Source organism: Oncorhynchus gorbuscha, linkage group LG11 (assembly GCF_021184085.1).
Source record: "Oncorhynchus gorbuscha isolate QuinsamMale2020 ecotype Even-year linkage group LG11, OgorEven_v1.0, whole genome shotgun sequence".
NCBI classification, from domain to species: Eukaryota; Metazoa; Chordata; class Actinopteri; order Salmoniformes; family Salmonidae; genus Oncorhynchus; species Oncorhynchus gorbuscha.
The window spans coordinates 8,043,947-8,066,507 of NC_060183.1; the positions used below are offsets into that span (position 1 = coordinate 8,043,947).

General features: G+C 49.0%; 1 protein-coding gene across 1 annotated transcript in view; it reads right to left on the bottom strand.

The window, feature by feature from the left end:
* Positions 1–891: 891 nt before the first annotated feature.
* pla2g12b (phospholipase A2, group XIIB) overlaps positions 892–22,561 on the bottom strand; it is a 46,257-nt gene continuing 24,587 nt past the window's right edge. Inside the window, exon 4 of the mRNA XM_046367831.1 lies at positions 892–1,097. Coding sequence (XP_046223787.1) covers positions 979–1,097 — 119 coding nt within the window. The 3' untranslated portion in view covers positions 892–978. The remainder of the gene's footprint in view (positions 1,098–22,561) is intronic.

The window sequence follows — 22,561 nt, forward strand, 5'->3', positions numbered from 1 at the left end:
GGTCCCCAGCTCATCCCTCTCCTCCCAGCCTGGTCCCTCTACAGCTCGTCCCTCTCCTCCCAGCCTGGTCCTCTACAGCTCATCCTCTCCTCCCAGCCTGGTCCTCTACAGCTCATCCCTCTCCTCCCAGCCTGGTCCTGATGAGAGCTCATCCCTCTCCTCCCAGCCTGGTCCTCTACAGGGTCCCTCTCCTCCCAGCCTGGTCCTCTACAGCTCGTCCCTCTCCTCCCAGCCCTGGTCCTCTACAGCTCATCCCTCTCCTCTCAGCCTGGTCCTCTACAGCTCATCCCTCTCCTCCCAGCCTGGTCCTCTACAGCTCGCCCCTCTCCTCCCAGCCTGGTCCCTCTACAGCTCGCCCCTCTCCTCCCAGCCTGGAGAGACAGCTCATCCCTCCTCCCAGCCTGGTCCTCTACAGCTCGTCCCTCTCCCTCCCAGCCTGGTCCTCTACAGCTCATCCCTCCTCCCAGCCTGGAGAGACAGCTCATCCCTCTCCTCCCAGCCTGGAGACAGCTCGTCCCTCTCCTCCCAGCCTGGTCCTCTACAGCTCATCCCTCTCCTCCCAGCCTGGTCCTCTACAGTCATCCCTCTCCTCCCAGCCTGGTCCTCTACAGCTCATCCCCTCCTCCCAGCCTGGTCCTCTACAGCTCGTCCCTCTCCTCCCAGCCTGGTCCTCTACAGCTCGTCCCTCTCCTCCCAGCCTGGTCCTCTACAGAGAGTCCCTCTCCTCCCAGCCTGGTCCTCTACAGCTCGTCCCTCTCCTCCCAGCCTGGTCCTCTACAGCTCATCCCTCTCCTCCCAGCCTGGTCCTCTACAGCTCGTCCCTCTCCTCCCAGCCTGGTCCTCTACAGCTCGTCCCTCTCCTCCCAGCCTGGTCCTCTACAGCTCATCCCTCTCCTCCCAGCCTGGTCCTCTACAGCTCATCCCTCTCCTCCCAGCCTGGTCCTCTACAGCTCATCCCTCTCCTCCCAGCCTGGTCCTCTACAGCTCATCCCTCTCCTCTCCCTCACAGTGACATGCTTCCCTCTGGCTGTTCATGAAGGATCTGCAGCCCAGCGTCCACACTGTGTTGTACAGAGCATCTGCTACGGTCTCACAGGCTGGAAGGGGGGGAGAGAGATACAGAAGGTTAGGGTTGAGAGAGAGATTCTTTTCCCTTTTGTACTTTAATAACTATTTGCACATCGTTACAACACTGTATATAGACATAATATGACATTTGAAATGTCTTTATTCTTTTGGAACTTCTGTGAGTGTAATGTTTACTGTTGATTTTTATTGTTGATTTAACTTTTGTATATTATCTACTTCACTTGCTTTGGCAATGTTAACATACGTTTTCCCATGCCAATAAAGCCCTTAAATTGAATTGAGAGTGAGCGAGAGGGGCTATGATGAGAGAGAGAGGGGTTATGATGAGAGAGAGAGAGGGGCTATGATGAGAGAGAGAGGGGTTATGATGAGAGAGAGAGAGGCTATGATGAGAGAGAGAGAGAGAGGGGCTATGATGAGAGAGAGAGAGGCTATGATGAGAGAGAGAGAGAGGGGCTATGATGAGAGAGAGAGGGGTTATGATGAGAGAGAGGGGCTATGATGAGAGAGAGAGAGAGGGGCTATGATGAGAGAGAGAGAGGGGCTATGATGAGAGAGAGAGAGAGGGGCTATGATGAGAGAGAGAGAGAGAGAGAGAGGGGCTATGATGAGAGAGAGAGGGGCTATGATGAGAGAGAGAGAGAGAGAGAGGGGCTATGATGAGAGAGAGAGAGAGAGAGAGAGAGAGAGGGGCTATGATGAGAGAGAGAGAGAGAGGGGCTATGATGAGAGAGAGAGAGAGAGAGGGGCTATGATGAGAGAGAGAGAGAGGGGCTATGATGAGAGAGAGAGAGAGATGAGAGAGAGAGAGGGGCTATGATGAGAGAGAGAGAGAGGGGCTATGATGAGAGAGAGAGAGAGGGGCTATGATGAGAGAGAGAGAGAGGGCTATGATGAGAGAGAGAGAGAGGGGCTATGATGAGAGAGAGAGAGGGGCTAGAGAGAGAGAGAGGGCTATGATGAGAGAGAGAGGGGTTATGATGAGAGAGAGAGAGAGGGGCTATGATGAGAGAGAGAGAGAGGGGCTATGATGATGAGAGAGAGAGAGAGAGAGGGGCTATGATGAGAGAGAGAGAGGGGCTATGATGAGAGAGAGAGAGAGAGGGGCTATGATGAGAGAGAGAGAGGGGCTATGATGAGAGAGAGAGAGAGGGGCTATGATGAGAGAGAGAGAGAGAGGGGCTATGATGAGAGAGAGAGAGAGGGGCTATGATGAGAGAGAGAGAGAGGGGATGAGAGATGAGATGAGAGAGAGAGAGAGAGAGGGGCTATGATGAGAGAGAGAGAGAGAGGGGCTATGATGAGAGAGAGAGAGAGGGGCTATGATGAGAGAGAGAGAGGGGCTATGCTGAGAGATGAGAGAGAGAGAGAGAGGGGCTATGATGATGAGAGAGAGAGGGGCTATGATGAGAGAGAGAGAGAGAGGGGCTATGATGAGAGAGAGAGGGAGAGAGAGGGGCTATGATGAGAGAGAGAGAGAGGGGCTATGATGAGAGAGAGAGAGAGAGAGGGGCTATGATGAGAGAGAGAGGGGGCTAAGATGAGAGAGAGAGAGAGAGAGAGAGAGGGCTATGATGAGAGAGAGAGAGAGGGGCTATGATGAGAGAGAGAGGGGCTATGATGAGAGAGAGAGAGAGAGGGGCTATGATGAGAGAGAGAGAGAGAGAGGGGCTATGATGAGAGAGAGAGAGAGAGAGAGAGGGGCTATGATGAGAGAGAGAGGGGCTATGATGAGAGAGAGAGAGAGAGGGGCTATGATGAGAGAGAGAGAGGGGCTATGATGAGAGAGAGAGAGAGGGGCTATGATGAGAGAGAGAGAGAGAGAGAGGGGCTATGATGATGAGAGAGAGAGAGAGAGAGGGCTATGATGAGAGAGAGAGAGAGAGAGGGGCTATGATGAGAGAGAGAGAGAGGGCTATGATGAGAGAGAGAGAGAGAGAGAGAGAGAGGGGCTATGATGAGAGAGAGAGAGAGAGAGATGAGAGAGAGAGGGGCTATGATGAGAGAGAGAGAGCTATGATGAGAGAGAGAGAGAGGGGCTATGATGATGAGAGAGGGGCTATGATGAGAGAGAGAGAGAGGGCTATGATGAGAGAGAGAGAGAGAGGGGCTATGATGAGAGAGAGAGAGAGAGGGGCTATGATGAGAGAGAGAGAGAGGGGCTATGATGAGAGAGAGAGGGGCTATGATGATGAGAGAGAGAGAGAGAGAGGGCTATGATGAGAGAGAGAGAGAGGGGCTATGATGAGAGAGAGAGAGAGGGGCTATGATGAGAGAGAGAGAGGGGATGATGAGAGAGAGAGGGCTATGATGAGAGAGAGAGAGAGAGAGGGGCTATGATGAGAGAGAGAGAGGGGCTATGATGAGAGAGAGAGAGAGGGGCTATGATGAGAGAGAGAGGGGCTATGATGAGAGAGAGAGAGAGGGGGCTATGATGAGAGAGAGAGGGGCTATGATGAGAGAGAGAGAGAGGGGCTATGATGAGAGAGAGAGAGGGCTATGATGAGAGAGAGAGAGAGGGGCTATGATGAGAGAGAGAGAGAGGGGATGATGAGAGGGAGGGGCTAGATGATGAGAGAGAGAGAGGGGCTATGATGAGAGAGAGAGAGAGGGGCTATGATGAGAGAGAGAGAGAGAGGGGCTATGATGAGAGAGAGAGAGGCTATGATGAGAGAGAGAGAGGGGATGAGAGAGAGAGAGAGGGCTATGATGAGAGAGAGAGAGAGAGAGGGGCTATGAGAGAGAGAGAGAGGGGAGATGAGAGAGAGAGAGGGGCTATGATGAGAGAGAGAGAGGGGCTATGATGAGAGAGAGAGAGAGAGAGAGGGGCTATGATGAGAGAGAGAGAGGGGCTGATGAGAGAGAGAGAGAGAGAGAGAGGGGCTATGATGAGAGAGAGAGAGAGGGGCTATGATGAGATGAGAGAGAGAGAGGGGATGATGAGAGAGAGAGAGGGGCTATGATGAGAGAGAGAGAGGGGCTATGATGAGAGAGAGAGAGAGAGGGGCTATGATGATGAGAGAGAGAGGGGCTATGATGAGAGAGAGAGAGAGGGGCTATGATGAGAGAGAGAGAGGGGCTATGATGAGAGAGAGAGAGAGGGGCTATGATGAGAGAGAGAGGGGATGATGAGAGAGAGAGGGGCTATGATGAGAGAGAGAGAGAGGGGCTATGATGAGAGAGAGAGAGAGGGGCTATGATGAGAGAGAGAGAGAGGGGAGAGAGAGAGAGAGGGGCTATGATGAGAGAGAGAGAGAGGGGCTATGATGAGAGAGAGAGAGGGGCTATGATGAGAGAGAGAGAGAGGGGCTATGATGAGAGAGAGAGAGAGAGGGGCTATGATGATGAGAGAGAGAGAGAGGGGAGAGAGAGAGAGAGAGAGGGGCTATGATGAGAGAGAGAGAGGGGCTATGATGAGAGAGAGAGAGAGAGAGAGGGGCTATGATGAGAGAGAGAGAGAGGCTATGATGAGAGAGAGAGAGGGGCTATGATGAGAGAGAGAGAGGGGCTATGATGAGAGAGAGAGAGAGGGCTATGATGAGAGAGAGAGAGAGGGGCTATGATGAGAGAGAGAGAGGGGCTATGATGAGAGAGAGAGAGAGAGGGGCTATGATGAGAGAGAGAGAGAGGGGCTATGATGAGAGAGAGAGGGGCTATGATGAGAGAGAGAGAGAGGGGCTATGATGAGAGAGAGAGAGAGGGGCTATGATGAGAGAGAGAGGGGATATGATGAGAGAGAGAGAGAGGGCTATGATGAGAGAGAGAGAGAGAGGGGCTATGATGAGAGAGAGAGAGAGGGAGAGAGAGAGAGAGATGAGAGATGAGAGAGAGAGGGGATGATGAGAGAGAGAGAGAGAGGGGCTATGATGAGAGAGAGAGAGAGGGGAGAGATGAGAGAGAGAGAGGGGAGAGAGAGAGAGAGAGAGGGGCTATGATGAGAGAGAGAGAGAGGGGCTATGATGAGAGAGAGAGAGAGAGAGAGGGGATGAGATGATGAGAGAGAGAGAGAGGGGCTATGATGAGAGAGAGAGAGGGGCTGATGAGAGAGAGAGAGAGGGGCTATGATGAGAGAGAGAGAGAGAGAGAGGGGCTATGATGAGAGAGAGAGAGAGGGGCTATGATGAGAGAGAGAGAGGGCTATGATGAGAGAGAGAGAGAGAGGGGCTATGATGAGAGAGAGAGAGAGGGCTATGATGAGAGAGAGAGAGGGGCTATGATGAGAGAGAGAGAGAGGGGCTATGATGAGAGAGAGAGAGAGAGGGGATGATGAGAGAGATGAGAGAGGGAGATGAGAGAGAGAGAGGGGCTATGATGAGAGAGAGAGAGAGGGGCTATGAGAGAGAGAGAGAGAGGGGCTATGATGAGAGAGAGAGAGAGGGATGATGAGAGAGAGAGAGAGAGAGAGAGAGAGAGAGAGGGGCTATGATGAGAGAGAGAGAGAGAGGGGCTATGATGAGAGAGAGAGAGAGAGAGGGGTTATGATGAGAGAGAGAGAGGGGCTATGATGAGAGAGAGAGAGAGGGGCTATGATGAGAGAGAGAGAGAGAGAGAGGGGCTATGATGAGAGAGAGAGGGGCTATGATGAGAGAGAGAGAGGGGCTATGGAAGAGAGAGAGAGAGAGGGGCTATGATGAGAGAGAGGGGCTATGATGAGAGAGAGAGAGAGGGGCTATGATGAGAGAGAGAGAGGGGCTATGATGAGAGAGAGAGAGGGGCTATGATGAGAGAGAGAGAGAGGGGCTATGATGAGAGAGAGAGAGAGGGGCTATGATGAGAGAGAGAGAGAGGGGCTATGATGAGAGAGAGAGAGAGGGGCTATGATGAGAGAGAGAGAGAGGGGCTATGATGAGAGAGAGAGAGAGGGGCTATGATGAGAGAGAGAGGGGCTATGATGAGAGAGAGAGAGAGGGGCTATGATGAGAGAGAGAGAGGGGCTATGATGATGAGAGAGAGAGAGGGGCTATGATGAGAGAGAGAGAGAGGGGCTATGATGAGAGAGAGAGGGGCTATGATGAGAGAGAGAGAGAGAGAGAGAGGGGCTATGATGAGAGAGAGAGAGAGAGAGGGGCTATGATGAGAGAGAGAGAGAGAGGGGCTATGAGAGAGAGAGAGGGGATGATGAGAGAGAGAGGGGCTATGATGAGAGAGAGAGAGAGGGGGATGATGAGAGAGAGAGAGAGGGGCTATGATGAGAGAGAGAGAGAGAGGGGCTATGATGAGAGAGAGAGAGAGAGGGGCTATGATGAGAGAGAGAGAGAGGGGCTATGATGAGAGAGAGAGAGAGAGAGGGGCTATGATGAGAGAGAGAGAGAGAGGGGCTATGATGAGAGAGAGAGAGAGAGGGGCTATGATGAGAGAGAGAGAGAGGGGCTATGATGAGAGAGAGAGAGAGGGGCTATGAGAGAGAGAGAGAGGGGCTATGATGAGATGAGAGAGAGAGAGGGGAGAGATGAGAGAGAGAGAGAGAGGGGCTATGATGAGAGAGAGAGAGAGGGCTATGATGAGAGAGAGAGAGAGATGATGAGAGAGAGAGAGAGAGGGCTATGATGAGAGAGAGAGAGAGAGGGGCTATGATGAGAGAGAGAGGGGCTATGATGAGATGAGAGAGAGAGGGGCTATGAGAGAGAGAGAGAGAGATGATGAGAGAGAGAGAGAGGGGCTATGATGAGAGAGAGAGAGAGGGGCTATGATGAGAGAGAGAGAGAGAGGGGCTATGATGAGAGAGAGAGAGAGGGGCTATGAGAGAGAGAGAGAGAGAGGGGCTATGATGAGAGAGAGAGAGAGGGGCTATGATGAGAGAGAGAGAGAGGGGCTATGATGAGAGAGAGAGAGAGAGGGGGCTATGATGAGAGAGAGAGAGGGGTTATGATGAGAGAGAGAGAGGGGCTATGATGAGAGAGAGAGAGAGGGGCTATGATGAGAGAGAGAGAGAGAGGGCTATGATGAGAGAGAGAGAGAGGGGGCTATGATGAGAGAGAGAGAGAGGGGGCTATGATGAGAGAGAGGGGCTATGATGAGAGAGAGAGAGGGGCTATGATGAGAGAGAGAGAGAGAGGGGCTATGATGAGAGAGAGAGAGAGAGAGGGGCTATGATGAGAGAGAGAGAGAGGGGCTATGATGAGAGAGAGAGAGAGGGGCTATGATGAGAGAGAGAGAGGGGCTATGATGAGAGAGAGAGAGGGGCTATGATGAGAGAGAGAGAGGGGCTATGATGAGAGAGAGAGAGAGGGGCTATGATGAGAGAGAGAGAGAGAGAGGGGCTATGATGAGAGAGAGAGAGAGAGAGGGGCTATGATGAGAGAGAGAGAGAGGGGCTATGATGAGAGAGAGAGAGGGGCTATGATGAGAGAGAGAGAGAGGGGGCTATGATGAGAGAGAGAGAGGGCTATGATGAGAGAGAGGGGCTATGATGAGAGGGCTATGATGAGAGAGAGGGGATGATGAGAGAGAGAGAGAGAGAGGGGCTATGATGAGAGAGAGAGAGAGGGGGGCTATGATGAGAGAGAGAGAGAGGGGCTATGATGAGAGAGAGAGGGGCTATGAGAGAGAGAGAGAGGGGCTATGATGAGAGAGAGAGAGGGGGGCTATGATGAGAGAGAGAGAGAGGGGCTATGATGAGAGAGAGAGAGAGGGGCTATGATGAGAGAGAGAGGGGAGATGAGAGAGAGAGAGAGAGAGGGGCTATGAGAGAGAGAGAGAGAGAGAGGGGCTATGATGAGAGAGAGAGAGAGAGAGAGAGGGCTATGATGAGAGAGAGAGGCTATGATGAGAGAGAGAGAGAGAGGGGCTATGATGAGAGAGAGAGAGAGAGAGCTATGATGAGAGAGAGAGAGAGAGAGAGGGGCTATGATGAGAGAGAGAGAGGGGCTATGATGAGAGAGAGAGAGAGAGAGGGGCTATGATGAGAGAGAGAGAGAGAGAGAGGGGCTATGATGAGAGAGAGAGAGAGAGCTATGATGATGAGAGAGAGAGAGAGGGCTATGATGAGAGAGAGAGAGGGCTATGAGAGAGAGAGAGAGAGAGAGGGGCTATGATGAGAGAGAGAGAGAGGGGCTATGATGAGAGAGAGGGGAGAGGGGCTATGATGAGAGAGAGAGAGAGGGGCTATGATGAGAGAGAGAGAGAGGGGGGCTATGATGAGAGAGAGAGAGGGGCTATGATGAGAGAGAGAGAGAGAGGGCTATGATGAGAGAGAGAGAGAGGGGCTATGAGAGAGAGAGAGAGAGGGGCTATGATGAGAGAGAGAGAGAGAGGGGCTATGATGAGAGAGAGAGAGAGGGGCTATGATGAGAGAGAGAGAGAGGGGCTATGATGAGAGAGAGAGAGAGGGGCTATGATGAGAGAGAGAGAGAGAGGGGCTATGATGAGAGAGAGAGAGAGGGGCTATGATGAGAGAGAGAGAGAGGAGAGAGAGGCTATGATGAGAGGGGAGAGAGAGAGGGGCTATGATGAGAGAGAGAGAGAGAGGGGGCTATGATGAGAGAGAGAGAGAGGGGCTATGATGATGAGAGAGAGAGAGGGGCTATGATGAGAGAGAGAGAGAGGGGGCTATGATGAGAGAGAGAGAGAGAGGGGCTATGATGAGAGGGGATGATGAGAGAGAGAGAGAGGGGCTATGATGAGAGAGAGAGAGGGGCTATGATGAGAGAGAGAGAGAGAGGGGCTATGATGAGAGAGAGAGAGAGAGGGGCTATGATGAGAGAGAGAGAGGGGCTATGATGAGAGAGAGAGAGAGGGGCTATGATGAGAGAGAGAGAGGGAGAGAGAGAGAGAGGGCTATGATGAGATGAGAGAGAGAGAGAGAGGGGCTATGATGAGAGAGAGAGAGAGGGGCTATGATGAGAGAGAGAGAGAGAGGGGCTATGATGAGAGAGAGAGAGAGGGCTATGATGAGAGAGAGAGAGAGAGAGAGGGGCTATGATGAGAGAGAGAGAGAGAGGGGATGAGAGAGAGAGAGGGGCTATGATGAGAGAGAGAGAGGGGCTATGAGAGAGAGAGAGAGAGAGGGGCTATGATGAGAGAGAGAGAGAGAGAGGGCTATGATGAGAGAGAGAGAGAGAGGGGCTATGATGAGAGAGAGAGAGAGAGAGAGAGAGGGGCTATGATGAGAGAGAGAGAGAGGGGCTATGATGAGAGAGAGAGAGAGAGGGGCTATGATGAGAGAGAGAGAGAGAGAGGGGCTATGATGAGAGAGAGAGAGAGGGGCTATGATGAGAGAGAGAGAGAGGGGCTATGATGAGAGAGAGAGAGAGAGAGAGGGGCTATGATGAGAGAGAGAGAGAGGGGCTATGATGAGAGAGAGAGAGAGAGGGCTATGATGAGAGAGAGAGAGAGGGCTATGATGAGAGAGAGAGAGAGGGGCTATGATGAGAGAGAGAGAGAGGGGCTATGATGAGAGAGAGAGAGAGAGGGCTATGATGAGAGAGAGAGAGAGGGGCTATGATGAGAGAGAGAGAGAGAGGGGCTATGATGAGAGAGAGAGAGAGAGAGGGGCTATGATGAGAGAGAGAGAGAGGGGCTATGATGAGAGAGAGAGAGAGGGGCTATGATGAGAGAGAGAGGGGCTATGATGAGAGAGAGAGAGAGGGGCTATGATGAGAGAGAGAGGGGCTATGATGAGAGAGAGAGGGGCTATGATGAGAGAGAGAGAGAGAGGGGCTATGATGAGAGAGAGAGAGGGGCTATGATGAGAGAGAGAGAGAGGGGCTATGATGAGAGAGAGAGGGGCTATGATGAGAGAGAGAGAGAGGGGCTATGATGAGAGAGAGAGAGGGGCTATGATGAGAGAGAGAGAGGGGGCTATGATGAGAGAGAGAGAGAGGGGCTATGATGAGAGAGAGAGAGAGGGGCTATGAGAGAGAGAGAGGGGCTATGATGAGAGAGAGAGAGAGAGAGAGAGAGAGAGAGCTATGATGATGAGAGAGAGAGAGGGGCTATGATGAGAGAGAGAGAGAGAGGGCTATGATGAGAGAGAGAGAGAGGGGCTATGATGAGAGAGAGAGAGGGGCTGGGATGAGAGAGAGAGAGGGGCTATGATGAGAGAGAGAGAGGGCTATGATGAGAGAGAGAGAGAGAAGGGCTATGATGAGAGAGAGGGCTATGATGAGAGAGAGAGAGAGAGAGGGGCTATGATGAGAGAGAGAGAGAGGGGCTATGATGAGAGAGAGAGAGAGGGGCTATGATGAGAGAGAGAGAGGGCTATGATGAGAGAGAGAGAGAGAGGGGCTATGATGAGAGAGAGAGAGGGGCTATGATGAGAGAGAGAGAGGGGCTATGATGAGAGAGAGAGAGAGGGGCTATGATGAGAGAGAGAGAGAGAGAGAGGACGAGAGAGAGAGAGAGGGGCTATGATGAGAGAGAGAGAGAGAGGGGCTATGATGAGAGAGAGAGAGAGAGAGGGGCTATGATGAGAGAGAGAGAGAGGGGCTATGATGAGAGAGAGAGAGAGGGGCTATGATGAGAGAGAGAGAGAGGGGCTATGATGAGAGAGAGAGAGATAGGGGCTATGATGAGAGAGAGAGAGAGGGGATGATGAGAGAGAGAGAGGCTATGATGAGAGAGAGAGAGGGGCTATGATGAGAGAGAGAGAGAGAGGGGCTATGATGAGAGAGAGAGAGAGAGGGGCTATGATGAGAGAGAGAGAGAGGGGCTATGATGAGAGAGAGGGATGATGAGAGAGAGGGGCTATGATGAGAGAGAGAGATGGGGCTAGGGGATGATGAGAGAGAGAGAGGGGCTATGATGAGAGAGAGAGAGCTATGATGAGAGAGAGAGAGAGGGGCTATGATGAGAGAGAGAGAGGGGCTATGATGAGAGAGAGAGAGAGAGGGGGATGATGAGAGAGAGAGGGGGCTATGATGAGAGAGAGAGAGAGAGAGGGGCTATGATGAGAGAGAGAGAGGGGCTATGATGAGATGAGAGAGAGAGAGAGGGGCTATGATGAGAGAGAGAGGGAGAGAGAGAGGGGCTATGATGAGAGAGAGGAGGGGCTATGATGAGAGAGAGAGGGATGATGAGAGAGAGAGAGAGAGGGGCTATGATGAGAGAGAGAGAGAGGGGGCTATGATATAGAGAGAGAGAGAGAGGGGCTATGATGAGAGAGAGAGAGAGAGAGGGGCTATGATGAGAGAGAGAGAGGGAGAGGCTATGATGAGAGAGAGAGAGGGGCTATGATGAGATAGAGAGAGAGGGGCTGATGATGAGAGAGAGAGAGGGGCTATGATGAGAGAGAGAGAGGGCTATGATGAGAGAGAGAGAGAGAGAGAGGGGCTATGATGAGAGAGAGAGAGAGAGGGCTATGATGAGAGAGAGAGAGAGAGGGGCTATGATGAGAGAGAGAGAGAGAGAGAGAGGGCTATGATGAGAGAGAGAGAGAGAGAGAGGGGCTATGATGAGAGAGAGAGGGGCTATGATGAGAGAGAGAGGGGATGAGAGAGGGGCTATGATGAGAGAGAGAGAGGGGGCTATGATGAGAGAGAGAGAGAGAGGGCTATGATGAGAGAGAGAGAGAGATGAGAGAGGGGCTATGATGAGAGAGAGAGAGAGGGGCTATGATGAGAGAGAGAGAGAGAGGGGCTATGATGAGAGAGAGAGAGAGAGAGGGGCTATGATGAGAGAGAGAGAGGGGCTATGATGAGAGAGAGAGAGAGAGGGGCTATGATGAGAGAGAGAGAGGGCTATGATGAGAGAGAGAGGGGCTGATGATGATGAGAGAGGGGCTATGATGAGAGAGAGAGAGGGGCTATGATGAGAGAGAGAGAGAGAGAGGGGCTATGATGAGAGAGAGAGAGAGGGGCTATGATGAGAGAGAGAGAGAGAGAGAGAGAGAGAGAGGGGCTATGATGAGAGAGAGAGAGAGAGGGAGCTATGATGAGAGAGAGAGAGAGAGGGCTATGATGAGAGAGAGAGAGAGAGGGCTATGATGAGAGAGAGAGAGGGCTATGATGAGAGAGAGAGAGGGGCTATGATGAGAGAGAGAGAGAGGGGCTATGATGAGAGAGAGATGATGAGAGAGAGGGGCTATGATGAGAGAGAGAGAGAGATGAGAGAGAGAGAGAGAGAGGGCTATGATGAGAGAGAGAGAGGGGCTATGATGAGAGAGAGAGAGAGGGGCTATGATGAGAGAGAGAGAAGAGAGGGGCTATGATGATGAGAGAGAGAGATGAGAGAGAGAGAGGGGCTATGATGAGAGAGAGAGAGAGAGAGAGGGGAGATGAGAGAGAGAGGGGCTATGATGAGAGAGAAAGAGAGGGGCTATGGAGAGAGAGAGAGAGCTAGAGAGAGAGAGAGAGAGAGGGCTATGATGAGAGAGAGAGGGGCTATGATGAGAGAGAGAAAGAGAGGGGCTATGATGAGAGAGAGGGGCTATGATGAGAGAGAGAGAGAGGGGCTATGATGAGAGAGAGAAGAGAGGGGCTATGATGAGAGAGAGAGAGAGGGGCTATGATGAGAGAGAGAGAAAGAGGGGCTATGATGAGAGAGAGGGGCTATGATGAGAGAGAGAAAGAGAGGGGCTATGATGAGAGAGAGAGGGGATGATGAGAGAGAGAAAGAGAGCTATGATGAGAGAGAGGGGAGAGAGAGAGAGAGAGAGAGAGAGAGGGGCTATGATGAGAGAGAGAGAGGGGCTATGATGAGAGAGAGAGGGGCTATGATGAGAGAGAGAGAGATGAGGGGCTATGATGAGAGATGAGAGAGAGAGAGGGGGCTATGATGAGAGAGAGAGGGGCTATGATGAGAGAGAGAGAGAGAGAGAGGGGCTATGATGAGAGAGAGAGAGGAGAGAGAGAGAGAGAGAGAGAGAGGGCTATGATGAGAGAGAGGGGCTATGATGAGAGAGAGAGAGAGAGAGGGGCTATGATGAGAGAGAGAGAGAGAGGGGCTATGATGAGAGAGAGGGGCTATGATGAGAGAGATGTGTATTTGATCATGTATGTGTTTTTGCTGTTTGTTCTTTGTTATTGAGCCAAAAAGAATGGAGAAGTGGTTGATCCATACATCTCCATTTTGGATAGATAATTATTCACGTTGTTTGTTTAGCGTTTGCCAATTTTCCTAGAAGTGGTTAGAGTCTATGGATTCATCCATTACATTGAGCTGATTTCTGATGTGCTTTGTTCAGGAAGTTGTCTAGAGGGGATTGAATTTGTTGTCGCCTAATCGTTTTTCGCTTTCAACTCTAATATGTTATACCCCTTGATCTTCAAGAATAAGACTTGGAAATATAGATTAGCCAAACTGTTTTACCTGAGCATAACCCCAAATATAAGGATTTATTAGCGTACTGTGTTCATGGTTTTGTTATCATGGACTGATTGGGCTCATTGCTTCGAGTTGAAACAACCTGGCCTCAGGGGTAGACGTAACATAGTAAATATCCGAAACACTCCAATTAGTATGATATTTTATGTATTAATTTGTGGCTGTCCATCATACATTTCATAATGAAATGTTACGAATTGCAATTCTTACATCATGTTACGTATTTGCTAAATGTATGAAATGTTACGAATTTCAATTTGTTGTGGCTAACATTAGCTAGGTGGCTATTGCTAACATTAGCTAAGTGGCTATTGCTAACATTAGCTATTGCTAACATTAGCTAGGTGGCTATTGCTAACATTAGCTAGGTGGTTATTGCTAACATTAGCTAGTTGGCTATTGCCAACATTAGCTAGGTGGCTATTGCTAACATTAGCTTAGTGGCTATTGCTAACATTAGCTAGGTGGTTATTGCTAACATTAGCTAGTTGGCTATTGCCAACATTAGCTAGTTGGCTATTGCCAACATTAGCTAGGTGGCTATTGCCAACATTAGCTAGGTGGCTATTGCCAACATTAGCTAGGTGGCTATTGCCAACATTAGCTAGGTGGCTATTGCTAACATTAGCTAGGCGGCTAATGTTAGCTAGGCTAGTGGTTAGGGGTTACGGGTTAGGGTTAAGGTTTGAGATAGGCTTAAAACAATAATCTCAAAAACAACATTCTTTTGCTGGATTCAGACATGCAACCTTTGCCACCAGAGGCAGATGCTTACCCAAACCTACTGGAAGGTAACAGCGCTCACTATTGCCTCTAGTGGCCGGTTTCCACCTCATCTCCCAACGTCCTCAGACATGGACGAACGTTTAATACTGACTTGTGTCATGTGTGACCAGGCTGCACTTAGGGGGAAACAAACTTAAACTTGAAACCTTTTTATTTTTATGCTGAATTGGATCTGATTAAGAAAACAGAAAGGTGTGATAATGGATTTTACGCCGACATCCTTTCTGAATTTAAAGTAATCCTAGACGTAATCATTTGTTTTTTGAGAAGTATCTGTAATCTGATTACAATAGTTTTGCTGGGAACAACGGATTACAATTTAAATATGTTTTATCAGTTACTTGTACTGTAACATAATACATGGGGAATAACCCTCTTGAGTGGCTGACTGGCTGGCTGGCTGGCTGACTGGCTGACTGACTGCTACTGACTGACTGCTACTGACTGACTGACTGGCTGACTGGCTGACTGGCTGGCTGGCTGGCTGACTGGCTGGCTGACTGGCTGACTGACTGACTGGCTGACTGGCTGACTGGCTGGCTGACTGGCTGACTGACTGGCTGACTGACTGGCTGGCTGACTGGCTGGCTGACTGGCTGACTGACTGGCTGACTGGCTGGCTGACTGGCTGACTGGCTGGCTGACTGGCTGAGTGGCTGACTGGCTGAGTGGCTGACTGACTGGCTGACTGACTGACTGGCTGAGTGGCTGGCTGGCTGACTGACTGCTGACTGACTGACTGGCTGGCTGGCTGGCTGACTGGCTGACTGACTGGCTGACTGGCTGACTGACTGACTGGCTGACTGACTGACTGGCTGACTGACTGGCTGGCTGACTGACTGACTGGCTGACTGACTGACTGACTGGCTGACTGACTGACTGGCTGACTGACTGGCTGACTGGCTGAGTGGCTGACTGACTGGCTGAGTGGCTGGCTGACTGACTGACTGACTGGCTGACTGACTGGCTGACTGGCTGACTGACTGGCTGGCTGACTGACTGGCTGAGTGGCTGACTGGCTGGCTGGCTGGCTGAGTGGCTGACTGACTGGCTGAGTGGCTGACTGACTGGCTGACTGGCTGACTGACTGACTGGCTGGCTGACTGGCTGAGTGGCTGAGTGACTGGCTGAGTGGCTGACTGGCTGACTGAGTGGCCGACTGACTGGCTGACTGACTGGCTGAGTGGCTGACTGACTGGCTGGCTGGCTGACTGGATGACTGATTGGCTGAGTGGCTGACTGGCTGACTGAGGGAGAAGAAGGGGAAGGCTGAGTGGCTGAGTGGCTGACTGGCTGACTGGCTGGCTGACTGGCTGAGTGACTGGCTGAGTGGCTGACTGAGTGGCTGACTGGCTGACTGACTGGCTGAGTGACTGGCTGAGTGGCTGACTGACTGACTGGCTGACTGACTGGCTGACTGGCTGACTGGCTGATTGGCTGACTGACTGGCTGAGGGAGAAGAAGGGGAAGGCTGAGTGGCTGAGTGGCTGACTGGCTGACTGAGGGAGAAGAAGGGGAAGGGGGAAACCTAGTCAGTTGTACAACTGAATGAATTCAACTGAAATGTGTCTGAATCAGAGAGGTGTGTGCGGGGAGGGGGGCTGCCTTAATCGACGTCATCGGCTGCTGGGTAGCAGTTGTTGTTGGGGGTCAACTGCCTTGCTCAAGGGCAGAACGGCAGATTTTTCCAACATGCTGGCTCAGAGTGAGTGAGTGAGTGCTTTACATCAGTGAGCGGGAGAGTATATACTCCGTGGCTACAGTAACTCACCTTTGACCTTGACAATAACCCCAAGCTTTTCTTCAGGTCAGAGCAGATAGCGTCATAGACACCAGCGGTAGTTGGAGTCGCAGCGGTACTGTTGGAGCCACAGGTGTCGTAACAACTGTCCAGCTGGTTACAGCACTGAGTCATGGCTGGGATGCCAATGTCAAACTGTGTTGGGATACATAGGATTTATACATTCTATATAGGGATTTATACATTCTATATATAGGGATTTATACATTCTATATATAGGGATTTATACATTCTATATAGGGATTTATACATTCTATATATAGGGATTTATACATTCTATATATAGGATTTATACATTCTATATATAGGGATTTATACATTCTATATAGGGATTTATACATTCTATATATAGGGATTATATACATTCTATATAGGGATTTATACATTCTACATATAGGGATTATACATTCTCATATAGGGATTTATACATTCTACATATAGATTTATACATTCTATATAGGGATTTATACATTCTATAGAGTTTATACATTCTATATAGTGGAGTTATACATTCTATATAGAGTTTATACATTCTATATAGGGATTTATACATTCTATATATAGGGATTTATACATTCTATATATAGGGACTTGCTACATTCCATAGGATTTATACATTCCTCTCTCAGGATTTATACATTCTATATATAGGGATTTATACATTCTATACTTTATTTAACCTTTATTTAACCAGGAAAAGAGTCTATTTTTCAAGTGAGACCTGCCCAAGAAGGCAGCAACAATCAGTACATTACAGAACTAAAACCTACTACAATACAATACAATACAACAATACAACAATACAATACAATACAATACAATACAACAATACAATACAATAGGCCAGTGTGTAAATCCCTATATAGTGTGCAAATCCCTATATAGTGTGTAAAATCCTATATAGTGTATAAATCCCTATATAGTGTATACATCCCTATATAGTGTATACATCCCTATATAGTATATAAATCCCCTATATAGAGGTATAAATTCCTATATAGTGTATACATCCCCATGTAGAGTATAAATCCCTATATAGTGTATAAATCCTATATAGTGTATAAATCCCTATATAGAGTATAAATCCCTATATAGTGTATAAGTCTATATATAGTGTATAAATCTCTATATAGTGTATAAATCCTATATAGTGTATACATCCCCATGTAGAGTATAAATCCCTATATATAGTGTATAAATCCCTATATAGTGTATATAAATCCTATATAGTGTATAAATCCCTATATAGAGTATAAATCCCTATATAGTGTATAACCCTATATAGAATATATAAATCCCTAACCTCCTCCGTCTTACAGAGACTGAACTCTGTTTATCATGCAGCCTCCTCTGTCTTACAGAGACTGGATTCTGTTTATCATGCATCCTTGCGCTTTATTACAAATGCCAAAGTCACTCACCCACCATTGCTCATTGTACCAAGTGGCAGGTAGGACATCAATTTATACATGTAGAAAGATACATTTGTATGTGTTCATCTACAAAGCCCTTTTGAGTGAACTCCTCTTTAACTCTGTAGTCTGGTCTCCTTCACCACCAGCAGTTACCATATCTGGTCTGCTAGGTGGGTTAAAGTCCCCAGGACATTCACAGTATTAGGCAAGACTGCCTTCTCAGCACCAGAGGCATGGAATAGTCAATAATCCATGCTTCATCCAGATATGTTAGTGCCCCTGAATGAATTAAAAATATTGATGTGAGACTCTGTTACAGACTAGTGGAAATGCTTTTTTTTAGGCTGGATCGTGTTATTGTATTGTTGTATTGTATTGTATTGTTGTATTGTATTGTTGTATGTTGAGAACACCTTTATTTAACCAGGTAGGCCAGTTGAGAACACATTTACAACTGCGACCTGGCCAAGATAAAGCAAAGCAGTGCGACAAAAACAGAGTAATATATAATCAAACATACAGTCAAAAACACAGTAGAAAAGAAAAATATAAAATTATCTATGTACAGTGTGTGCAAATGTAGAAGAGTAAGGCAATAAATAGGCTATAGAGGCGGAATAATGACAATTTAGCATTTACACCGGAGTGATAGATGTGCAGATGATGATGTGCAAGTATAGATACTGGGGTGCAAAAGAGCAAGGGATAAGTAATAAATTGGGGATGAGGTAGTTGGGTGTGCTATTTACAGATTGGCTATCTACAGGTACAGTGATCGGTGAGCAGCTCTGACAGCTGATGCTTAAAGTTAAAGAGGTAGATATAAGACTCCAGCTTCAGTGATTTTTGCAGTTCGTTCAGTCATTGGCAGCAGAGAACTGGAAGGGAAAGGCGGCCAAAGGGAGTGTTGGCTTTGGGGATGACCAGTGAGATATACCTGCTGGAGCGTGCTATGGATGGGTGTTGCTATGGTGACCAGTGAGCTGAGATAAGGTGGGGCTTTACCTAGCAAAGACTTATAGATGACCTGGAGCCAGTGGGTTTGGCGACGGATATGTAGTGAGGGCCAGCCATCGAGGGCATACAGGAGCAGTGGTGGGTAGTATATGGGGCTTTGGTGAAAAACGGATGGCACTGTGATAGACTGCATCCAATTTTCTGAGTAGTGTTGGAGGCTATTTTGTAAATGACATCTCCGAAGTCGAGGATCGGTAGGATGGTCAGTTTTACCAGGGTATGTTGGCAGCATGAGTGAAGGAGGCTTTTTTACGAAATAGGAAGCCGATTCTAGATGTAATTTGGATTGGAGATGCTTAATGTGAGTCTGGAAGGAGAGTTTACAGTCTAACCAGACACCTAGGTATTTGTAGTTGTCCACATATTCTAGGTCAGAACCGCCCCGAGTAGTGATGCTAGTTGGACGGGAGGGTGCGGGCAGCGATCAGTTGAAGAGCATGCTCTTAGTTTTACTAGCATTTAAAAGCAGTTGGAGGCCACATTAGGAGTGTTGTATGGCATTGACGCTTGTTTGGAGGTTTGTTAGCACAGTGTCCAAAGAAGGGCCAGAAGTATACAGAATGGTGTCGTCTCGAGAGGTGGATCAGAGAATCACCAGCAGCATGAGCGACATCATTGATGTATTCAGAGAAGAGAGTCGGCCCGAGGATTGAACCCTGTGGAACCCCAATAGAGACTGCCAGATGTCCGGACAACAGGCCTCCAGGTTGACACACTGAACTCTGAGAAGTAGTTGGTGAACCAGGCGAGGCAGTCATTTGAGAAGCCAAGGCTATTGAGTCTGCCAATAAAAATGTGTGATTGACAGAGAAAGTCTTGGCCAGGTTGATGAATACAGCTGCACATTATTGTCTGCTATCGATGGCGGTTATGATATCGTTTAGGACCTTGAGCGTGGCTGAGGTGCACCCGTGACCAGCTCGGAAACTAGATTGCATCAGGGATTCCAAGATGGCGTAGCAGTAAGTCGTCCTGTCGTGTCGTGTCCCCTGTATATAAAAAAAAAGTTTCTTTTTCGTTTTTTTTACATATTTTCTTCGCATATCTCTTTAAAAACTTTTGCTAAACCTAAACTTCCAAATACTCTCCTGCAACCCGCCTCACCCAATGTAGCTATTTTTCCTAAAGTATTTATATTTACTGAACCGGAACCCCTCAACTGAAGCTCAACTGAAGCTAGCCAGCTAACCACCAGCCATGCTAGCGGTCTTCAGCTAACCGGTCATCAGCTAACCTTCAGCCCGGAAAGCTCGCCAGTTCGAACAACGCGACTCTAACCAGAGCATAACGGACTTATTTTTCATCCCCGGATTCCCACCGCAAACGGAACATTTTCAGCTGGATCTTCACAACTAGCTATCTAGCTATATACGAACTGTTAGCTTGCTAGCACAGGCCTGCTAACCGTCGCGTGGCCGCGTCCCAAACACCCATATTTACTTTCTATCTCTTTTGATTTTTTATTTGTTTATACCTCCGGAAACCTGCCTCACCAACAATGTGATAATGGAATCGCCATTATTTTTTATTTTTTTGATCACTCAAGAACCCCAGAAGCTAACCAGCTAACTAGCTACAAGCTATTTAGTCATTGTTAGTTTTTTTAACCTGGATAACACTCCGCCAGTCCAGCTTCCCTGCCCCATCCACCGCTGCCCCCTGGACACTGATCTCTTGGCCACATAGCTGATGCACGCTGGACTGTCCATTAATCACGGTACTCCATTCTGCTTGTTTGTTTTATCTGTTGGCCCGTTGCCTAGTCAACGCCATTTTACCTGCTGCTGTCGTGCTAGCAGATTAGCTGTTGCTGTCTAACCTACTGTTTTAGCTAGCTCTCCCAATTCAACACCTGTGATTACTGTATGCCTCGCTGTATGTCTCTCTCAAATGTCAATATGCCTTGTATACTGTTATTCAGGTTAGTTATCATTGTTTTAGTTCACAATGGAGCCCCTAGTTCCACTCTTCATACCCCTGATAACTCCTTTGTCCCACCTCCCACACATGCGGTGACCTCACCCATTACAACCAGCATGTCCAGAGATACAACCTCTCTCATCATCACCCGCCTGGGCTTACCTCCGCTGTACCCGCACCCCACCATACCCCTGTCTGCGCATTATGCCATGAATATATTCTACCATGCCCAGAAACCTGCTCCTCTTATTCTCTGTCCCCAACTCTCTGGGCGACCAGTTTTGATAGCCTTTAGCCGCACCCTCATACTACTCCTTCTCTGTTCCGTGGGTGATGTGGAGGTAAACCCAGGCCCTGCATGTCCCCAGGCACCCTCATTTGTTGACTTCTGTGATCAAAAAGCCTCGGTTTCATGCATGTCAACATCAGAAGCCTCCTCCCTAAGTTTGTTTTACTCACTGATTTGCACACTCTGTAACCTTGATGTCCTTGCTGTGTCTGAATCCTGGCTCAGGAAGGCCACCAAAATTCAGAGATTTCCATACCAACTATAACATCTTCCATCAAGATAGAACTGCCAAAGGGGGAGGAGTTGCAGTCTATTGTAGAGATAGCCTGCAAAGTAATGTCATACTTTCCAGGTCCATACCCAAATAGTTCGAACTACTAATTTTGAAAATTACTCTCCAGAAATAAGTCTCTCACTGTTGCCGCCTGCTACCGACCCCTCAGCTCCCAGCTGTGCCCTGGACACCATTTGTGAATTGACGCCCCCATCTAGCTTCAGAGTTTGTTCTGTTAGGTGACTAAACTGGGATATGCTTAACACACCGGCAGTCCTACAATCTAAGCTAGATGCCCTCAATCTCACACAAATCATCAAGGAACCCACCAGGTACAACCCTAACTCTGTAAACAAGGGCACCCTCATAGACGTCATCCTGACCAACTGGCCCTCCAAATACACCTCCGCTGTCTTCAACCAGGATCTCAGCGATCACTGCCTCATTGCCTGTATCCGCTACGGAGCCGCAGTCAAACGACCACACCTCATCACTGTCAAACGCTCCCTAAAACACTTCTGTGAACAGGCCTTCCTAATCGACCTGGCCCGGGTATCCTGGAAGGACATTGACCTCATCCAGTTAGTTGAGGATGCCTGGTCATTCTTTAAAAGTAACTTCCTCTCCATTTTAGATAAGCATGCTCCGTTCAAAAATGCAGAACCAAGAACAGATACAGCCCTTGGTTCACCCAGACCTGACTGCCCCTCGACCAGCACAAAACATCCTGTGGCGGACTGCAATAGCATCGAATAGTCCCCGTGATATGCAACTGTTCAGGGAAGTCAGAACCACACGCAGTCAGTCAGGAAAGCTAAGGCCAGCTTCAGGCAGAAGTTTGCATCCTGTAGCTCCAACTCCAAAAGTTCTGGGACACTGTGAAGTCCATGGAGAACAAGAGCACCTCCTCCCAGCTGCCCACTGCACTGAGGCTAGGGAACACGGTCACCACCGACAAATCCACATGATTATCGAAAACTTCAAACAAGCATTTCTCAACGGCTGGCCATGCCTTCCACCTGGCTACTCCAACCTCGGCCAACAGCTCCGCCCCCGCAGCTCCTCGCCCAAGCCTCTCCAGGTTCTCCTTTACCCAAATCCAGATAGCATATGTTCTGAAAGAGCTCCAAAACCTGGACCCGTACAAAATCAGCTGGGCTTGACAATCTGACCCTCTATTTCTGAAACTATCAGCCGCCATTGTCGCAACCCCTATTACCAGCCTGTTCAACCTCTCTTTCATATAGTCCGAGATCCCCAAGGATTGAAAGCTGCCGCAGTCATCCCCCTTCAAAGGGGGAGACACCTGGACCCAAACTGTTATAGACCTATCCATCCTGCCCTGCCTATCTAAGGTCTTCGAAATCCAAGTCAACAAACAGGTCACTGACCATCTCGAATCCCACGTACTTCCCGCTGTGCAATCTGGTTTCCGAGCTGGTCACAGGTGCACCTCAGCCACACTCAAGGTACTAAACGATATCATAACCGACATCGATAAAAGACAGTACTGTGCAGCCGTCTTCATCGACCTTGCCAAGGGGCCTTCGACTCTGTCAATCACTCATATTCTTATCGGCAGACCCAGTAGCCTCGGTTTTTCGGATGACTGCCTTGCCTGGTTCACCAATTACTTTGCAGACAGAGTTCAGTGTGTCAAATCGGAGGGCATGCTGTCCGGTCCTCTGGCAGTCTCTATGGGGTGCACA